At 46.2% G+C, this 17,462-nt stretch overlaps 1 protein-coding gene and 1 long non-coding RNA gene across 2 annotated transcripts in view; one reads left to right on the top strand and one right to left on the bottom strand.

The window, feature by feature from the left end:
• USP3 (ubiquitin specific peptidase 3) overlaps positions 1–6,720 on the bottom strand; it is a 111,341-nt gene extending 104,621 nt beyond the window's left edge. Inside the window, exons 1-2 of the mRNA XM_075342656.1 lie at positions 6,508–6,720; positions 1,199–1,259 (exon numbers count right to left, since the gene is read on the bottom strand). Of these exons, the coding sequence (XP_075198771.1) occupies positions 1,199–1,259; positions 6,508–6,598 (152 nt within the window). The 5' untranslated portion in view covers positions 6,599–6,720. The remainder of the gene's footprint in view (positions 1–1,198; positions 1,260–6,507) is intronic.
• Positions 6,372–13,562, top strand: LOC142301636 (uncharacterized). The gene is made up of 3 exons (XR_012752857.1): positions 6,372–6,578; positions 12,565–12,685; positions 13,430–13,562. It is a non-coding gene; the product is annotated as an uncharacterized LOC142301636 (long non-coding RNA).
• The last annotated feature ends 3,900 nt before the right edge of the window (positions 13,563–17,462 follow it).

The following is a 17,462-nucleotide window of genomic DNA, read 5'->3' on the forward strand; positions in this document are numbered from 1 at the left end:
GGGGGGTGTATAGGCAGAAGGGGAGGGGCTTTACACTTTTAAGTGTAATACTTTGTGTGGCCTCCGGAGGCAGAAGCTATACACCCAATTGTCTGGGTCTCCCAATGGAGCGACAAAGAAAAACCTGGTGACAGATTCCCTTTAATATGGAGCAACTGGATCCAACTCCAATGGGATTCTCCTTTGTTTGGATGAACATGTTCGGTTATAGGTTGGACTTTATGGTTCTCTTGTCTTTTTTCAACCTTATTAACTATATCCTGGCACAATCATGTGTCAACAAAACCTTAAAGGGAACCTGTCACCAGATTTGGTGACTGTAAGCAGTGGCCACCACCAGTAGACTCTTATATATATTCTAGAATACTGTATATAAGTGACCAGGCCGCTTTCTGTAATTTAAAAAACACTTATACTCACCTAGGGGGTGGTCCGGTCCAATGGGTGTCGCTGCTCTCCGGTCTGGCGCATCCTCTCTTCTACGATGGCTGTCCTCCTTCTTCGTAGGCCTGTGTGCATGACGCGTCCTACATCATCCACACAGGCCAGCATTGCGGTCCTGTGCAGGCACACTTTGATCGGTCCTGCTGAGGGCAGATCAAAGTACTGTAATGTACAGGAGCGTGGAAAGATCAAAAACTGCCCGTGTATGCGCACTATAATAATTTGCCCTACCCTCAGCAAGACAGATCAGAGCGTGCCTGCGCTGGACCGCAATGCCAACCTGTGTGGATGACGTAGGACGGAGAGCAGAATCACCCATAGGACCGGACCGCCCCCTAGGTGAGTATAATAAAAGTGTTTTTGCGTTATACAGAGAGGCCTGGGCTCTTATATACAGTATTCTGGGATGCTGTATGGAAGGGCTCACTGGTGGTGGCCGCAGCTTATAGTCGTAAAATCTGGCGACAGGTTCCCTTTAACTACACAGCCACAGCCTGGAAGGGATATGGAATAATGTCTGGTGAGGGTTCCACTTCCAGCCTCCACCTATTAGGATTACAGAAAATGACATGCAGCTTACTTTATTCAGATCTATGAAAGTTATGGATAAAGCAGCGCATGTAGAAGACCCCAGTTCCCCCACCTTTTGGGACCCCCACAACATTTATTGCATATTCCCCTTATTTCTAATTCAGAAGGTTGAATATTACAGCACCTGAAGCATGTTGGATTCACAGCACTCTGCAGCACTTACCGTCCACAGTGGACACTGGAACAAGTCAGGCAGACCCATGGGCTTTTATTAGAGCGGCAAACTACAACAGATGCAAGACAATACAGTGAGATAACACAATCAGTGAATGGGGCACTTCAGTGTACGCTCACACAGCACTGATCAGACTCAAAAATCCACATCCAAAAAAACTTTGCATTTTTGTAAGAATTGGCTTTTTTCGCACTGTCGTGAAGATATTTTTGATGCCTTTTTCAGTGTGGATTTTTGTGCAGATTTCCAGTATGGGCTGTGGAAATACGATGATTTCTGGTACATTGCCACGACCATTTTTTCAACCACATTAAAAAAAAATAAAACAACCTCTTGAATAAATGCAACTTATGCACTAAAGGTGCATTCCCCCACTCAAATGAACGGAAAGCTTGTTGTACACCCAAAGCATTTTTATGAAGATTTCGGCTCTGAATCTGCGCCAAAATGTTCAGTGTGAACATACAGTACAGACCAAATGTTTGGACACACCTTCTCATTCAAAGAGTTTTCTTTATTTTCATGTCTCTGAAAATTGTAGCGTCAGATTGAAGGCATCAAAACTATGAATTATCACATGTGGAATGAAATACTTAACAAACAAGTGTGAAACAACTGAAAATGTCTTATATTCTAGGTTCTTCAAAGTAGCCACCTTTTGCTTTGATTAGTGTTTTGCACACTCTTTGCATTCTCTTGATGAGCTTAAAGGCCTGAAACACACGTCCGCAAAAAACACGTGCGTGTCTCGCGGACCGTTTTGGATGTCCATTTCTCCGGTACGTGTGATATCAGTGTGATGGCGTATGCTTGCCGTGCGTGCGTGCTGAATGTCCGTGTATGTGTGAGATACGTACGTGTCATGTCAGTGTGCAGTCCGTGTGTCTTGAGCTGTTTCACCATTTTTTTAAAAAAAAATAAACATACGGAAAACACACGTCCGTGTCACGTACGTGCAGACACGGACCCATTGACTTTAGCGGGTCCGTGTCTGCGTGATGCCGCTGAAACGCGGACATGTCATCCGTGTTAAAAAACGCACACACGTACAAACCACACGGACACACGTTCCGTGTGGGTTTACGTGTGTGTGCCTGTTACCATAGGGTAATATTGGTGCACGTGTGTTCGTGCCGCCGATACGTGTCAAAAAGTCCCAAACACGTACCGGCGGCATGGATGTGTGTTGCAGGCCTAAGAGATAGTCACCAGATATGGTTTTCCAACAGTCTTGAAAGAGTTCCCAGAGATGCTTAGCACTTGTTGGCCCTTTTGCCTTCACTCTGCGGTCCAGCTCACCTCAAACCATCTCGATTGGGTTCCGGTCTGGTGACTGTGGAGGCCAGGTCATCTGGCATAGCACCCCATCACTCTCCTTCTTAGTCAAATAGCCCTTACACAGCCTGGGAGGTGTGTTGGGGTCATTGTCCTGTTGAAAAATAAAGGATGATCCAACTAAACGCAAACCGAATGGAATAGCATGCCGCTGCAAGATGCTGTGGTAGCCATGCTGGTTCAGTATGCCTTCAATTTTGAATAAATCCCCAAGAGTGTCACCAGCAAAGCACCCCCACACCATCACACCTCCTCCTCCATGCTTCACGGTGGGAACCAGCCATGTAGAGTCCATCCGTTCACCTTTTCTGTGTCGCACAAAGACACGGTGGTTGCATCCAAAGATCTCAAATTTGGACTCATCAGACCAAAGCACAGATTTCCACTGGTCTAATGTCCATGCCCTGTGTTCTTTAGCCCAAACAAGTCTCTTCTGCTTGTTGCTGGTCCTTAGCAGTGGTTTCTTAGCAGCTATTTTACCATGAAGGCCTGCTGCACAAAGTCTCCTCTTAAGGCTGGAAACACACTTATGCGTGTAAAATCGGTCCGAGTAACAGGAAAAAAACTGGACCGATTTTAGTTCACTAGTCATCAGTGTGCTGTCAGTGTGCAATCAGTTTTTACCCTCAGCAGCTGCTATTCATGTAATGTTATGTACAGAAGCATTTACATTGTTCTCTGCTACATGCGTGAAATATATTGTGAAAAACGCATGTCACTAGGATGGTCCGTATGCACCCATAGACTTGCATTGGAGAGAATCGTGCGAGAAACTCACCAAAATGCAGCATGCTGCGATTTTTTCTCATTCCAATTTGGATTGAGAAAAAAATAGCAGATGGGAGCTGCCTCATGGATTAACATGTGTCCGAGTGCAATGCGAGAATTTCTCGCATTGCACTACTGCGAGAAAATAGCAAGTGAGAAGCCGGCCTAACAGTTGTTTTAGAGATGTGTCTGCTGCTAGAACTCTGTGCGGCATTGACCTGGTCTCTAATCTAAGCTGCTGTTAACCTGCGATTTCTGAGGCTGGTGACTCGGATAAACTTATCCTCCGCACTAGAGGTGACTCTCGGTCTTACTTTCCTGGAGCGGTCCTCATGTGAGCCAGTTTCTTTGTAGAGTTTGATGGTTTTTGCCACTGCACTTGGGGACACTTTCAAAGTTCTCCCAATTTTTCGGACTGACTGACCTTCATTTCTTAAACTAATGATGGCCACTCGTTTTTCTTTACTTAGCTGCTTTTTTCTTGCCATAATACAAATTCTAACAGTCTATTCAGTAGGACTATCAGCTGTGTATCCACCAGACTTCTGCACAACACAACTGATGGTCCCAAACCCATTTATAAAGCAAGAAATCCCACTTATTAAACCTGACAGGGCACACCTGTGAAGTGAGAACCATTTCCATTGGCTACCTCTTAAAGGTCATCAAGAGAATGCAAAGAGTGTGCAAAGCAGTAATGAAAGCAAAAGGTGGCTACTTTGAAGAACCTAGAATATAAGACATATTTTCTGATGTTTCACACTTTTTTGGTAAGTATTTCATTCCACATGGGTTAATTCATAGTTTTGATGCCTTCAATGTGAATCTACAATTTTCAGAGTCATGAAAATAAAGAAAATTCTGAATGAGGTGTGTCCAAACACTTGGTCTGTACTGTAAGCTTAGGGGTACTTCTCACATAGCGAGATCGCTGCTGAGTCACAGGTTTTGTGACGTACCAGTGACCTCCTCAGCGATCTCGCTCTGTGTGACACTAAGCAGTGACCTGGCCCCTGCTGTGAAATCGCTGATCGTTACACACACTGCTGGTTCATTTTTTGCTCGCTGCTCTCCCGCTGTGAAGCACACATCACAGCGAGAGAGCAATGATCTGAATGTGCAGGGAGCAGGCGTCTGGAAGCTGCGGACGCTGGTAACCAAGGTACACATCGGGTAACTAAGCGAAGCGCTTTGCTTGGTTACCCGATATTTACTTTGGTTACCACCGTACGCCGCTCTCAGGCTGCCAGTGCTGGCTCCCTGCACACGTAGCCAGAGTACACATCGGGTATTTATGCTTTTCTTAGTAACCCGATGTGTGCCCTGGCTACAAGTGCAAGGAGCCAGCGCTAAGCGGTGTGCGCTGGTAACCAGGGTAAATATTGGGTAACCAAACAAAGCATTTTGCTTAGTTACCCGATATTTACCTTGGTTACCAAGTGCAGCATCGTTTCCATGAGTCGCTGCTGGCTGGTCACTGGTGAGAGCTGCCTGATTGACAGCTCACCAGCGACCATGTAGCGACGCACCAGCGATCCTAACCAGGTCATATCGTGGTCGGAATCGCTGGTACGTCGTTTAGTGAAACGGTACCCTTAGACCTTATTCTTGCCTGCATACAGATGGTGACAGGCTGCTAAACGGTCTGATAATGGCAGATAATACCATCGGTCGTCATTAGTTAAAGGCTCATTTAGATATGCCAATAATGGTGACAAGCTTCCCTTGGATTGCTGCCATGGTTTGTAGGAAACGTGCTGCCGATGATGTCCGAGGTGCACTGATCGGTTGGATTAACTCTGCAGGTAGAATTTGTCCTGCTTACACAGGGCAATTATTATATGACCGCCGATATAACAGCCCGGTCAGCTCGAGCAATTGGGCCCCAACAGTGAACAGAGCGAGGTCTGACCGCCGGACTCCCTGCCACAGTAACAATAGGAGAACACGAACATCTGAGGCCTTTCTCATTGTGCTATTGTCTGTGCTTAGCCCCTGTGAGATTGGCCCTCTGCAGTACTGGGATTTGTAGTTCCACAGGACCAGCAAGGAGTTACATAGCTGCAAATAATGGCAGTCAGTACTTTCCACAGAGGGTGCAGTAACAGTAGAGTGATGGGAGTGTACGGGGTGAGAGGTAACGGCTATTCTGTAGTCCTGACCACATGCCAACGTCTAGCTCGTATGGAGAAGGAATACCCGCTCCTCATCTGAGCCGGACTCTGTGACATGACAGCTCAGAGGGAAACAAAAGGCCAGAAAAATACAACTTATAGATCTTTATCCTCCCAGAGTGTAGGCAATGGCGGGGGGCAACATGCTGCCGGGACCCCCAAATCTTAGCATAACCAGGATGTCCTGAAAGTAATTAAGCTGTACAAATTGTATCATGTTAATGTGACAAACTAAGAAGCCTATCACTATACTGGAGGGTACAGGGCTCCGCAGGGCACATGGGCATTCAGGGCGGGGGGGCGCAGACATCAGCACGGCGGGGGGCCAGACACTGGCATTAAGGGCAAGGACGCAGACATGGGCACTCAGGGCAGGGAACGCAGACATGGGCACGGCGGGGGCACAGACATGGGCATTCAGGGCAGGGGCGCAGACATGGGCACGGCGGGGGCACAGACACAGGCATTCAGGGCGGGGGACGCAGACATGGGCACGGCGGGGGCAGCCTCGACCAAGGAAATCAGGATTCAGGATCAGTCACCACTGCAGAGTAGGGCTAGAACAATACGTGTTCACGTGTAAGCACTAAGCAGCCCCTCTGTCCCCCCAGAAGGAAAGTGGCCAAGAGAGGGCAGGAGTAATGGACATGCCACCCTGCAGACTGGCACAGGACACCTGGGAAACCGTGCCCCTGTGCCCGCAGTGTGGAGGGTCCTCACCCGCCTGTATATGGCCCCTCCAGTGTGAACAATGCGGCCGCACAGTGATTCTTCACTGAACACGTGCCCATATCGTGTGTCGCCACTATCGTGTCCAGATCGTGTGTCGTCACTATCGTGTCCAGATCGTGTCGTCACTATCGTGCCTCCCCGCGGCCGGCTCCGCGGCTCCCTGGTGATGCGGACTCTGCGCTGCTGCACACAATAACAAACCGCACACTAGGCCGAGCTCAGAGCCCGGGACTTTCCTGAGCGCCACAGCCAGGCGGCGCTGCTTCTCCTGCGGGAGGAGTCACTCACCACTGCAGCACCATGAGGAGGGGCAGCCGCTGGGGAAAGCAGCGGTGTCCGGTACTATGCAGACACTGGCGGTAAGGTGCGGGCACTCCATGGCGGCGCGGAGGGACACAAGAGGTTAAGACACAGCACAGAAAACCGGGACTTTTTCCACCATAGAAACATGAAGGCGTGGCTTCATGACGCACGCTCGTATCACTGCCCCATTGCTGCTGGTTTCTATGGTAACTGTGCGGTGGCTGGTTCCTGTTGTGCACCAGCCAGGATGCTGTGGAGGCGGCAGTTTCCTGCTCTGCCCCAGCACAGACTGCAACAGGGGAGAAAGGGGCGAGGCTGGAAATCACAGGAGCCGTCAAATGTAATGACATGTAAATGGGGAAATGGAACAAAAACATCTGGATTTATAAATACAATGTAAACCTCTTTCATCTATATGAATAGGGTGAAAGTCAGTGCAATGGACTGTGCAGCTAATATCAGACTTGGAGGCCAGTGTGGAATATACATTTTTTTCATCTATATAATGTGAAAAAAAAAAAACGCCTTGTATCTGATGAACATTCCCTTTAAATATTTCTGGTCAGTCTGTTACCAAGGGTTTATACAGCAGCGGATTCTAATGCAGGGTACTTGCTGTAGTTTTGATCACACTGATTAGTCCTCTCAGTGGCGAGCTCCACCTATGTGGTCCTTGATATTCATGAGCGCTGGCTGTCTCCACCCACCACTATTTATTGGCTGCTATCTGCCTATGCACAGGGTAGGATAAAAGCTGACAGTCACCAGCAGGGCTGGGTTGGGCTTAGCTTACCATTAAAGGGGTTGTCCACTACTTTACCATTGGTGGCTTATCCTTAGGAGAGGTCATCAATGTGTCATCAGCTGGAGTCTGACACCCCGCACCCCACCAATCAGCTGTTCTCAGTCGCGGTAGCTGGCGGCCGAAAATGCTCAGTTCTGGAGCTGCTCTGTCTTCTGATAGCGGCCACAGCCTGGTACCGCACATTAGCCTCCTATTGATTAGAATAGGAGGCGGATAAGCAGTACCCGGACTGGGTACTGCTCACATTCCACTCGGACCAATATTACTCTATGTGCCAGCATACATGAGCAATTATTTTCTCAGCCCTAATCGGACCGAGAAAACAATCGCAGCATGGTGCAGGTGCAATGCGATCCTAGTTTCTCTCGCACCCATTCAAGTCTATGGGGCGGGAGAAAAATCGCACTGCACTCGCAGTACGCCGGTGTACCCGTTAGTGCAGGGCGAGAATGGAAATAGCCGGCTATGGAGGAGAGAGGGAGATAAATCCCTCCATTCCTCAGTGCCGGCCCACCCCTTCTCAGTGCTAGTCCTCCCCTCCGCAGCGCTGCCCCGTCCCTCCTCAGAGCCGGCCCGCCCCCCGCAGCTGTGGTCCACTCGGCTCCTGCTGTGCCGCCAGCTCGAGCCGAGTGTCATGCTTGGATCGCAGTAGTCCCCGTATGGCCCTGGCCTTATATGGTTGCTGACAACTTCTCCCTGTGATCAAAACTAATTCTTGGGGGTTTTGTAGGCAGAAACTCAGGGCGAAATCAATCTGCTTGTCTGATGGGATGAATTTGATTATTCTTATCAGGCAGGAGCCATAAACTCAAAGTCTGATGGAAGAAAATCATGGCCGACCAGAAAACCTACGATCAGTATACAATATATTATGAGGCATCTACTCTATATACAGAACATGTGTATGGCAGCTGGGAACAAGCTGAGGTTAAATATATAAAAGACAGTAACACTATTACAATACTGCACCCCAAAATATTCTGGGGTCACCACTTTTCATACTAAATATACAGTCAGGATGAAGAATGATACTTGTATACACAGCCAGTTATATTCATTATAGATATATAAATTTATTCACTCATACAGTGCTATTAATTCCACAGCACTTTACATACAATGGTAACACTGTCCCCATTGGGGCTCAGAATCTAAATTCCCTATCAGTAGGTCTTTGGAGTGTGGGAGGAAACCGGAGACCCCGGAGGAAACCCACGCAAACACGGGGAGAACATACAAACTCCTTGCAGATGTTGTCCTTGGTGGGATTTGAACCCAGGACTGCAAGACTGCAGTGCTAACCACTGAGCCACCGTGCCGCCCTATATTCATTAACATCTTTATTAATTTCTTACAAGATGTGTAATGTAGAAGTTCCCATCAGTCGTGTGGTCCTGATGATGATAATGATGATGATGATAATGATACTTATTGATGATCATTATCCCTGTGCTGGATAATGGTAGCATGTGCCGTAGATTGGGGTGGATGCAGCAGAAGATTCACTTACTCTGTGATTACATCTGACTGGAGAAAGTAATGAGAACAGAGCCCGAGCCCAGAATGTGCCTCATACTGAAGAGCGTCATCTGCTCCTGACATGGCGGCTGCCACATCATTCACTTGTGATAGTCGTCTTCCCCATCCATATCCAATCTTCAATATGGGGGCACAACAGGCCCCCCGCTCTGGAGCGTTGATCTGTAGAAAAAGGAAACAGCGCTGGTCATGGAGTAGCCAAATATTACATATCAGAGACATGCACACGATTTAAGCTGGTTTCACACATCCGGCTTTTCGCCGGTTTGCCGGATTCGGCGCACGCCAGTACAGTGTATACAGTACAATGGCAGCACCGCAACGTCCAGCCCACATGTTGCAGTCACATTACAGCATGTGACCGGCACTTATCGCGCTGCCATTGTACTGTATACATTGTACTAGTGTGCGCCGAATCCGGCAAACCGGTGAAAAGCCGGATGTGTTAAACTAGCCTTACTCCCGGTCACTACCACTTACCTGGAATATATTTGGGTCCATGGTGACACAATGGCATTTATTACAGCCGCGTCTTAGGGGTCGTTCTTGTTCTGGGTCACACCCCTGTGTACAAAATAACAGAAAACACTTTATAATTCTGCATTGATTAATCTCATAGTATTTACAGCTCAGAATTCTCTGCTCTCTGTCACTAGTCATAAATCTGGGTACCGCTAGGAGGAGCAGTGGAGCCTGTGCATTGCGGTGAATGGTAGCTGCCCCTAGTGGTGGCTGCAGGCAGATTAGTAATGGACACTAATGATCACTTCTCCTCTCGTCTGCCAGGAGAATCTTCACTCTTCTGTGTCAGCACAATGTGGCATCATGGCCGCTGTTATTATCAGCTCCTGTCATTAATCACATTACGCACTGATGATCTTACCTTATGTGAGGTTTTGTGGTCGCACAATGTCACCCGTCTGTGGTCGGGAGTTACCGCTGAGACCAGGAGAGGGTCGGACTCTGCGCCTCGCTTTGTCCATTAAGACTCTGGTGAAACAGAAAACACATAAATATATTTATACAGAAAGTGACAGAACATCAGTATACAATGAGGATACAAAGAGACAGACACTCCAACATATCTAACAGGAAACCTGTCCTTACACATAGCAACCAATCAGCACGCAACTTCCATTCTACCAGTGATGTTTAAGGTCTTTATAGATAAATCTTTGGGGAAACTCCAGCTTTTTACTTGATTTGTACAATATCCTAATACATGTTTTTGGATGCAATTTAGTCATTGGATAGATTAAGTGATTTAATCATATAAAATTACATGAACAGCCTTTTTAAAGGGATAGCGACCTCAATGTGCCACAATATGCGACTTACCCTTTGCACAGAACTTATAACACTTAATATATCAAATAATTTTTTGTGCAGATTGCACTTTTAAAGGGAAAGTGACCAAAATCCTTTTTGCTATTTGCACAGAATTTATTCATTACATATTACGAAATAGTTTGTGTAAGATTGCACCCATGGCCCTTTTAAAGGGATAGCTCCCCCAATGTAAAGGGAACCAAACATCAGGATTTTGGTATATAAGGTGCAGCCAGTGCAGTACTGGCACTATCAGGCACAGGCTGTACATACCATTAGTGGGCAGCTCGGATGTTTAGTCAGTGAAATCCAAGTTTATGAAGTTTGAAAATTCATCCACTTTTTGATTGACTTGAACTTCATAAACTTGGATTTCACAGCCTAAACATCCGAGCTGCCCACTAATGATATGTACAGCCTGTGCCTGATAGTGCCAGTACTGCACTGGCTGCACCTTATATACTAAAATCCTGATGTTTGGTTCCCTTTAAATATTTTTTGCAGCTAATCTATAATTTTGACATATTTCCCTATTTAACAGTTATAGCTTAAGTTCCCTAAAAAAAATTCAGTAATGTTAAAGGGATTGATACCTATGAAATATATTTAAGGTATAAATGGACAGAGAATATAATTTTTTGTATTATTAAATTATTGATAATCAATAATATATAAATATATATCTAATAAATAAAGCTGAGTGTGTGTATGTATGTATGTATGTCCGCTAAAGGAATTTGCTCCGTCGCATGTACAATCATGAAACTTTGCACAGACACTCCATTTGACCCAGGGAACGTCATATGTTTTGAGGGGAAATTTTAACCCCGCGCTTTACAGTTATTCGCCAAAAAACCTGCATCCATTAAAGTCAATGGAGCTGGGAGCCACAGTGCAGCCAGAACTTCAGAAGAATGCGCAGTCACGCCCTTAAATGGAATGTTGGCGAGTCACAATGCAGCCAGGGAAAAAGAGAGACAGACAGAGACAGACAGACAGAAACAGACAGACAAAGAGACAAACATACACAGGGAAAGAGACAGACACAGGGAAAGAGACAGACACAGGGAAAGAGACAGACAGACACAGGGAAAGAGACAAACAGAGACAGAAAGAGTCAGACAGACAGGGAAAGAGACAGACAGGGAAAGAGATACACAGACGAAGAGACAGACAGGGAAAGACAGGTAAAGAGACAGACAGGGAAAGAGACAGACAGAACAGGGAAAGACATAGAGAGACAGACAGGGAAATAGATAGACAGACAGGGAAAGAGATAGAGAGACAAACAGTGAAAAAGACAGATACAGGACAGGGAAAAAGACAGACAAGGAAAGAGACAGACAGAAAAAGAGAGGAGACAGACAGAGACTGGGAGAGAAACAGAGAGACCGTTACTATCCCTGGAAACGCCGTGTGTACGTCAGCTAGTAATATATAAAAAAAAATATTCGCATTAAGCGTTGGCACATGTAGTTAATGTAATATAGCAGTGAGAACCTCCCCGCAATTGTATTTGCCTGTAAATATTTGACTATATACTTTTTGAACAAAATATATTTCTTTTAATTATTTATTTAATGAAAATATATTTTTTTTGTCGGTATAATATACTGTTCAGTGAAGTTTGTGCTATTAATTCAAATACCGTTTATAACTATTGATGGGAGATCACTTGTGTATATACTGAGTTTTATGTGCAGATTTTCCACCATAGAATTGTGTTAAATGCAGAAAATCTGCAGGTAAAAAAACCCCCACAGATGTGTTTTTACTGAGTTTCCACTGCGTAAAAGCACAAAATATGAATATATTCTGCACGTGACTGTATTAATAATGTTTTGTGAATGTCAAATGCCAGGAATAATAAAAAAAACAAAGCAGTTAGATTTAGAACATTACAAATGGAAAAGAGCTAAAAAAAAATGCAACAGTAAAAACACGATAAAAAAATACACTAAAAAAAATTCAATGAAAAAAAACACAAGTAGCCTAATTTTAACTAAAACGTGTAGAAAATCTGCAACATAAAAACTGGACAAATTCTTATTGCAGAAACGTAGCCTAAAGGCAGATTATAGGAGCTATCTGGCAATAAAAGCCGTCATCCTCCTGACGTTCTTCACACTTTTCTTTGCTTTCCATGGAGGTTTTGGAAAAACGATATTGACCAAGAGAAGACACGAGACAGATGGTAAAAACATTTATGTAAAGGAGAACTGATCTTTTTAGTTGCAGAATTTTTTTCTAATAAATCGATAACAATTGTAAAAATAAAATGTTCATTTTTCTATTCCACATTCAGTTGCTTTTGATAGATAAAATTAGTTATATTTGTATTTTTATGGATTTATATTTTTTATTTCCAGTCTATCGGTGATCTAGCTTCTCCTGAACCAATGGAGATTGTTGGATTTCCACCTCCTCCACTAAGTTCACAGCATGATTGACAACACACAGTCATTAATGTCTAAACTGCTGGCCACAAAAGTAAGTACACCCATATGTGAAATGGCCAAACTGTGCCCAATTACCCATTTTCCCTCCCCGGTGTCATGTGACTCATTAGTGTTACGAGGTCTCCAGTGTAAATGGGGGCAGAGGTGTTACATTTGGTGTTATCACTCACGCACTCTCTCATACCTCATGGCAAAGAATTCTCTGAGGAGCTGAAAAAAAGAATTGTTGCTCTACATAAAGATGGCCGAGGCTATAAGAAAATTGTCATCACCCTGACACTGAGCGGCAGCACGGTGGCCAACACCATACAGCAGATAAGACAGGATCCACTCAGAACAGGCTTCGCCATGGCCGACCACAGAAGCTGAGTACACGAGGTCAGCGTCATATCCAGAGGTCGTCTTTTCAGAATAGACGTATGAGTGCTGCTAGCATTGTTGCGGAGGTTACAGGGGTGGGGGTCCACCTGTCAGTGCTCAGACCATACACCGCACACTGCAGAGGTTACAGGGCTGGGGGGTCCACCTGTTAGTGCTGAGATCATACGCTTGTTGAGGATAAAGAATTGAGTATCCAAAAATACTTAATTCAGCCATTTCATAGACTCAGTTATATAGTTCAGTAGATGTGAACTAACACATATTTGTGAATGCTTTTGTTTCTTACTAATATGTATATATGTATATTGCATATTCAGTGTATTTTCCTTAGACACAGTATATACCAGCACATGTAATTGTAAAGATGGCTGCTATTTCCTGTTCTACACCCCAGACAGATGGACAAAGGAAAATTCCTGGAGTCTGGACCGACCAATCCAAGAAGGATGTGTAGATCTCTCTACGTCATGAAGCCCTGCCCTGCGATACTTGATTGGACTAAAACTTTTGTTTACACCCCCTTACTGCTTGGCCTAGAGTTTCTTTCAAACAATAAAAAACACACTTGGTTAAGAGCCAGTCATGGAGATAGATATAACTGACTTGCTGTGCAGTTATTTATTCTCGTGTGCACACATGACATTTTTAATTAGAAACAGCAGCCGGATATCGAGAGATCCTTTGAGTCTCATCATCATCGTCATTCTGACCGTGACACGCTGCACACTGCAGAGGTTATAGAGGTGGGGGGGGGTCCACCTGTCAGTGCTCAGACCATACCACACACACTGCATAACATTGCTCTGCATGGCTGTCATCCCAGAAGGAAGTCTCTTCTAAATATAATGTACAAGAAAGCCGCAGTTTAGTGAAGACAAGAAGAGTAAGGACATGGATTACTGCAACCGTCCTGGGGTCTGATGAAACCAAAATAAACTTATTTGGTTCAGATGGTGTCAAGCATGTGTGTGGTGGCAACCTGGTGAGGAGGACAAAAACACATTTGTGAACACAGACACAGGGCCGTATTTACTACTAGGCACCCGTGGTCCGGTGGCGGGCTGCGGTGGGTGTCACTTTCTGGCAGCAAAAAATTTTTATTTTAGTTTTTTTTCACATCCCCTCCTCCTCCATTAGATAGTCTATTAATCTGCTGTGTTTTCGAAGGGGGGGGAGGTGCACCTCCATTTATTCGTGTCCGTATTTCTAAGACGCGAATAGAAATAAACTGCGGGTGCTGGGCACAGGGAGCTGATTGACCCCGGAACTGCTGGCGCCTGCACGCCAATCAGCTCTTTGCTCCATGCTGCGGCGTACAATGCTCTGTGGACGTCTGGGGGAGGGGGGAGAGAAAGACTGATACTAGAGACTGGGGGAGGGGGGAGAGAGAGGCTGATACTAGAGACTGGGGAAGGGGGAGAGAGAGGCTGATACCAGAGACTGGGGAGGGAGAGGCTGATACTAGAGACGGGGGGATTGGGGAGAGGGAGGCTGATACTAGAGACTGGGGGAGGGGGGAGAGAGGCTGATACTAGAGACTGGGGGAGGGGGGAGAGAGGCTGATACTAGAGACTGGGGGGGAGAGAGGCTGATACTAGAGACTGTGAGGGAGGAGAGAGGCTGATACTAGAAACTGGAGTTAGGGGGAGAGAGAGCTGATACTAGAGAATGGGGGAGGGGGAGAGAGAGCCTGATGCTAGAGACTGGGGGAGGGGGAGAGAGAGACTGATACTAGAGACTGGGGAAGCGGGGAAAGAGAGGCTGATACTAGAGACTAGGGAAGGGGGAGAGAGAGGCTGATACTAGAGATTGGGGGATGGGAGAGGCTGATACTAGACACTGGGGTAGGGGGGAGAGAGGCTGAATAATAATAATAATACTAGAGATGGGGGAGAGGGAGGCTGATACTAGAGACTGGGGGAGGGGGAAGAGAGAGCCTGATACTAGAGACTGGGGGAGAGAGAGGCTGATACTAGAGACTGGAGAGAGGGGGAGAGGCTGATACTAGAGACTGGGGGGGGAGAGAGAGGCTGATACTAGAGACTGGCGGAGGGGGAGAGAGAGGTTGATACTAGAGACTGGGGAGGGGGAAGAGAAAGGCTGATACTGGAGACTGGGGGAGGAGGAGAGAGGCTACTAGGGACTGGGGAGGGGGAGACGGAGGCTGATACTAGAGACTGGGGGAGTTGGAGAGAGAGGTTGATCTAGAGACTGGGGAGGGGGGAGAGAGGCTGATACTAGAGACTGGGGGAGGGGGAGAGAGAGGCTGATACTAGAGACTGGGGAGGGGGAGGAGAGGCTGATACTGGGGGAGGGGGAGAGAGAGGCAGATACTAGAGACTGGGGAGGGGGAGACAGAGGCTGATACTGGGGGAGGGGGAGAGAGAGGCAGATACTAGAGACTGGGGAGGGGGAGAGAGAGGCTGATACTAGAGACTGGGGGAGGTGGAGAGAGAGGCTGATCTAGAGACTGGGGGAGGGGGAGAGAGAGGCTGATACTAGAGACTGGGGGAGGGGGAGAGAGAGGCTGATACTAGAGACTGGGGGAGGTGGAGAGAGAGGCTGATACTAGAGACTGGGGGAGGGGGAGAGCAAGGCTGATACTAGAGACTGGGGGAGGGGGAGAGAGAGGCTGATACTAGAGACTGGGGGAGGGGGAGAGAGGCTGATACTAGAGACTGGGGGAGGGAGAGAGAGGCTGATACTAGAGACTGGAGGAGGGAGAGAGAGGCTGATACTAGAGATTGGGGGGGAGAGAGAGTCTAATGCTATGGACTGGGGGGAGGGGGAGAGAGACTAATTCTATGGATTGGGGATGAGGGGGGAGAGAGAAGAGCTAATACTTGAGACTAGAGATGAGGGTTGAGGGATAGTGCAATGGACAAAATTGATGGGGGAAAACTGTAAGAACTCAGAGAGAGGGGCAGCATTGGGAGCTCATTATGGAGAAGGGGCAGCATGGGGGTTGAGTATGGAGAGGGTTCAGTGTGAGTGGGCTTAGTATGGAACAGAGGAATGTAGGGGATTCAGTATGAAGAGTAGTGTGTGGGGGATGTCTCAGCATAAGCGCTAGTGTTGTGGTCTCAGTATGATGAGTTCAGCATGGAGGTGTCATTATGGAAAAGACGAAGGCAGCATGGGAAGTTCAGTATGGAAAAGAGGAAGGCAGCGTGGGAAGTTCAGTATGGAAAAGAGGAAGGCAGCGTGGGAAGTTCAGTATGGAAAAGAGGAAGGCAGCGTTGGGAGCTCATTATGGAGAAGGGGCTGCATTGGAGGCTCAGTATGGAGAGGGGCAGCATGCATGGAACATTATGAGGAGGGGGCAGCATGATGGGAGGACAGTGTGCAGATCATATTTCATAATTGAGGAATGTTTGGTGGGTATAATTTATAAGGGAGGGTAGTGTGGTGTTTTAGTTTATTAAGGGGCAGTGTGGCGGTATTCGTATATAATTGGGGACGATGTGGTGGGAATATTTTATAGGAGAGGATAGTGTGGTGTAATATTTTTTTGCATGGAGCACAGTAAGGAGCAATATGGGGCTTATTTATGGCACAGCATTGGTGGTTAGTTTTCTTCAGGAACATCAGGCTATGTGCACACACTGCAGATTTGGTGCAGAAATTTTCTGCACGCTGTGGCAAAAATAACATGTTAAAACCGCACTTGGTTTTGATGCGGTTTTTTTTGGGCCATCAAAAAAGTAAATGAATTGAAGTCAATTGGTGAAAAAACACTGCTAAACCTGACGTATAATTATCATGCTGCAGATTTTTTTTCTGCATCAAAATCTGCATTAAAACCATGTGGAAAAAAAACGCACAGCAAATCTAAAATCCTATAGACTTTGCTGGCTTCAGGAGAGGCATGCAGATGTGATGCCGATTGAAAACAAAAAACGTCAAAAAATGCAGTGTGTGTACAGGGCCTTATAATGACATTGCTATTTTTCAGAGCACCATGTTGAGATGTGCTACAGAAGACTGGAGATGAGGGAAGTCTGCAGAGATGAGCTGTGGATGTGAAGTCATAATGGAGTTAGGCACATGAGAACAGCGATCGGTGAGTGAATTATCACAGACCTTACACTACACTAACATTTACACAGATTTAGAGGACAAAATTACTAGAGTGCTTCTTTAATATTTGCAGAAAAATCTACTTTTATTTACTATGCAAATGAAGATGCCTTGGAGCACCATTGGGGTTGTTCTTTGCTTTGGTGCTCCATTGGGGTGGTCTTTGCTTTGGTGCTCTGTTTGGTTGGTCTTTGTTTTGGTGCTCCGTTATGCCCTCGTATTTGTATTTTAAAGTCTTTTGGTTTTTTTGACAGCGCTCCATTACTAAAAGTGAGGGCTGTCTAAAATCAGCTTGATTTTATTGCTCTTACTAAGTGAGAACTAGCTTTCATATGCAAATATGAAGC

The sequence above is a fragment of the Anomaloglossus baeobatrachus genome, chromosome 4, assembly GCF_048569485.1.
Source record: "Anomaloglossus baeobatrachus isolate aAnoBae1 chromosome 4, aAnoBae1.hap1, whole genome shotgun sequence".
In the NCBI taxonomy this organism is placed as follows: Eukaryota; Metazoa; Chordata; class Amphibia; order Anura; family Aromobatidae; genus Anomaloglossus; species Anomaloglossus baeobatrachus.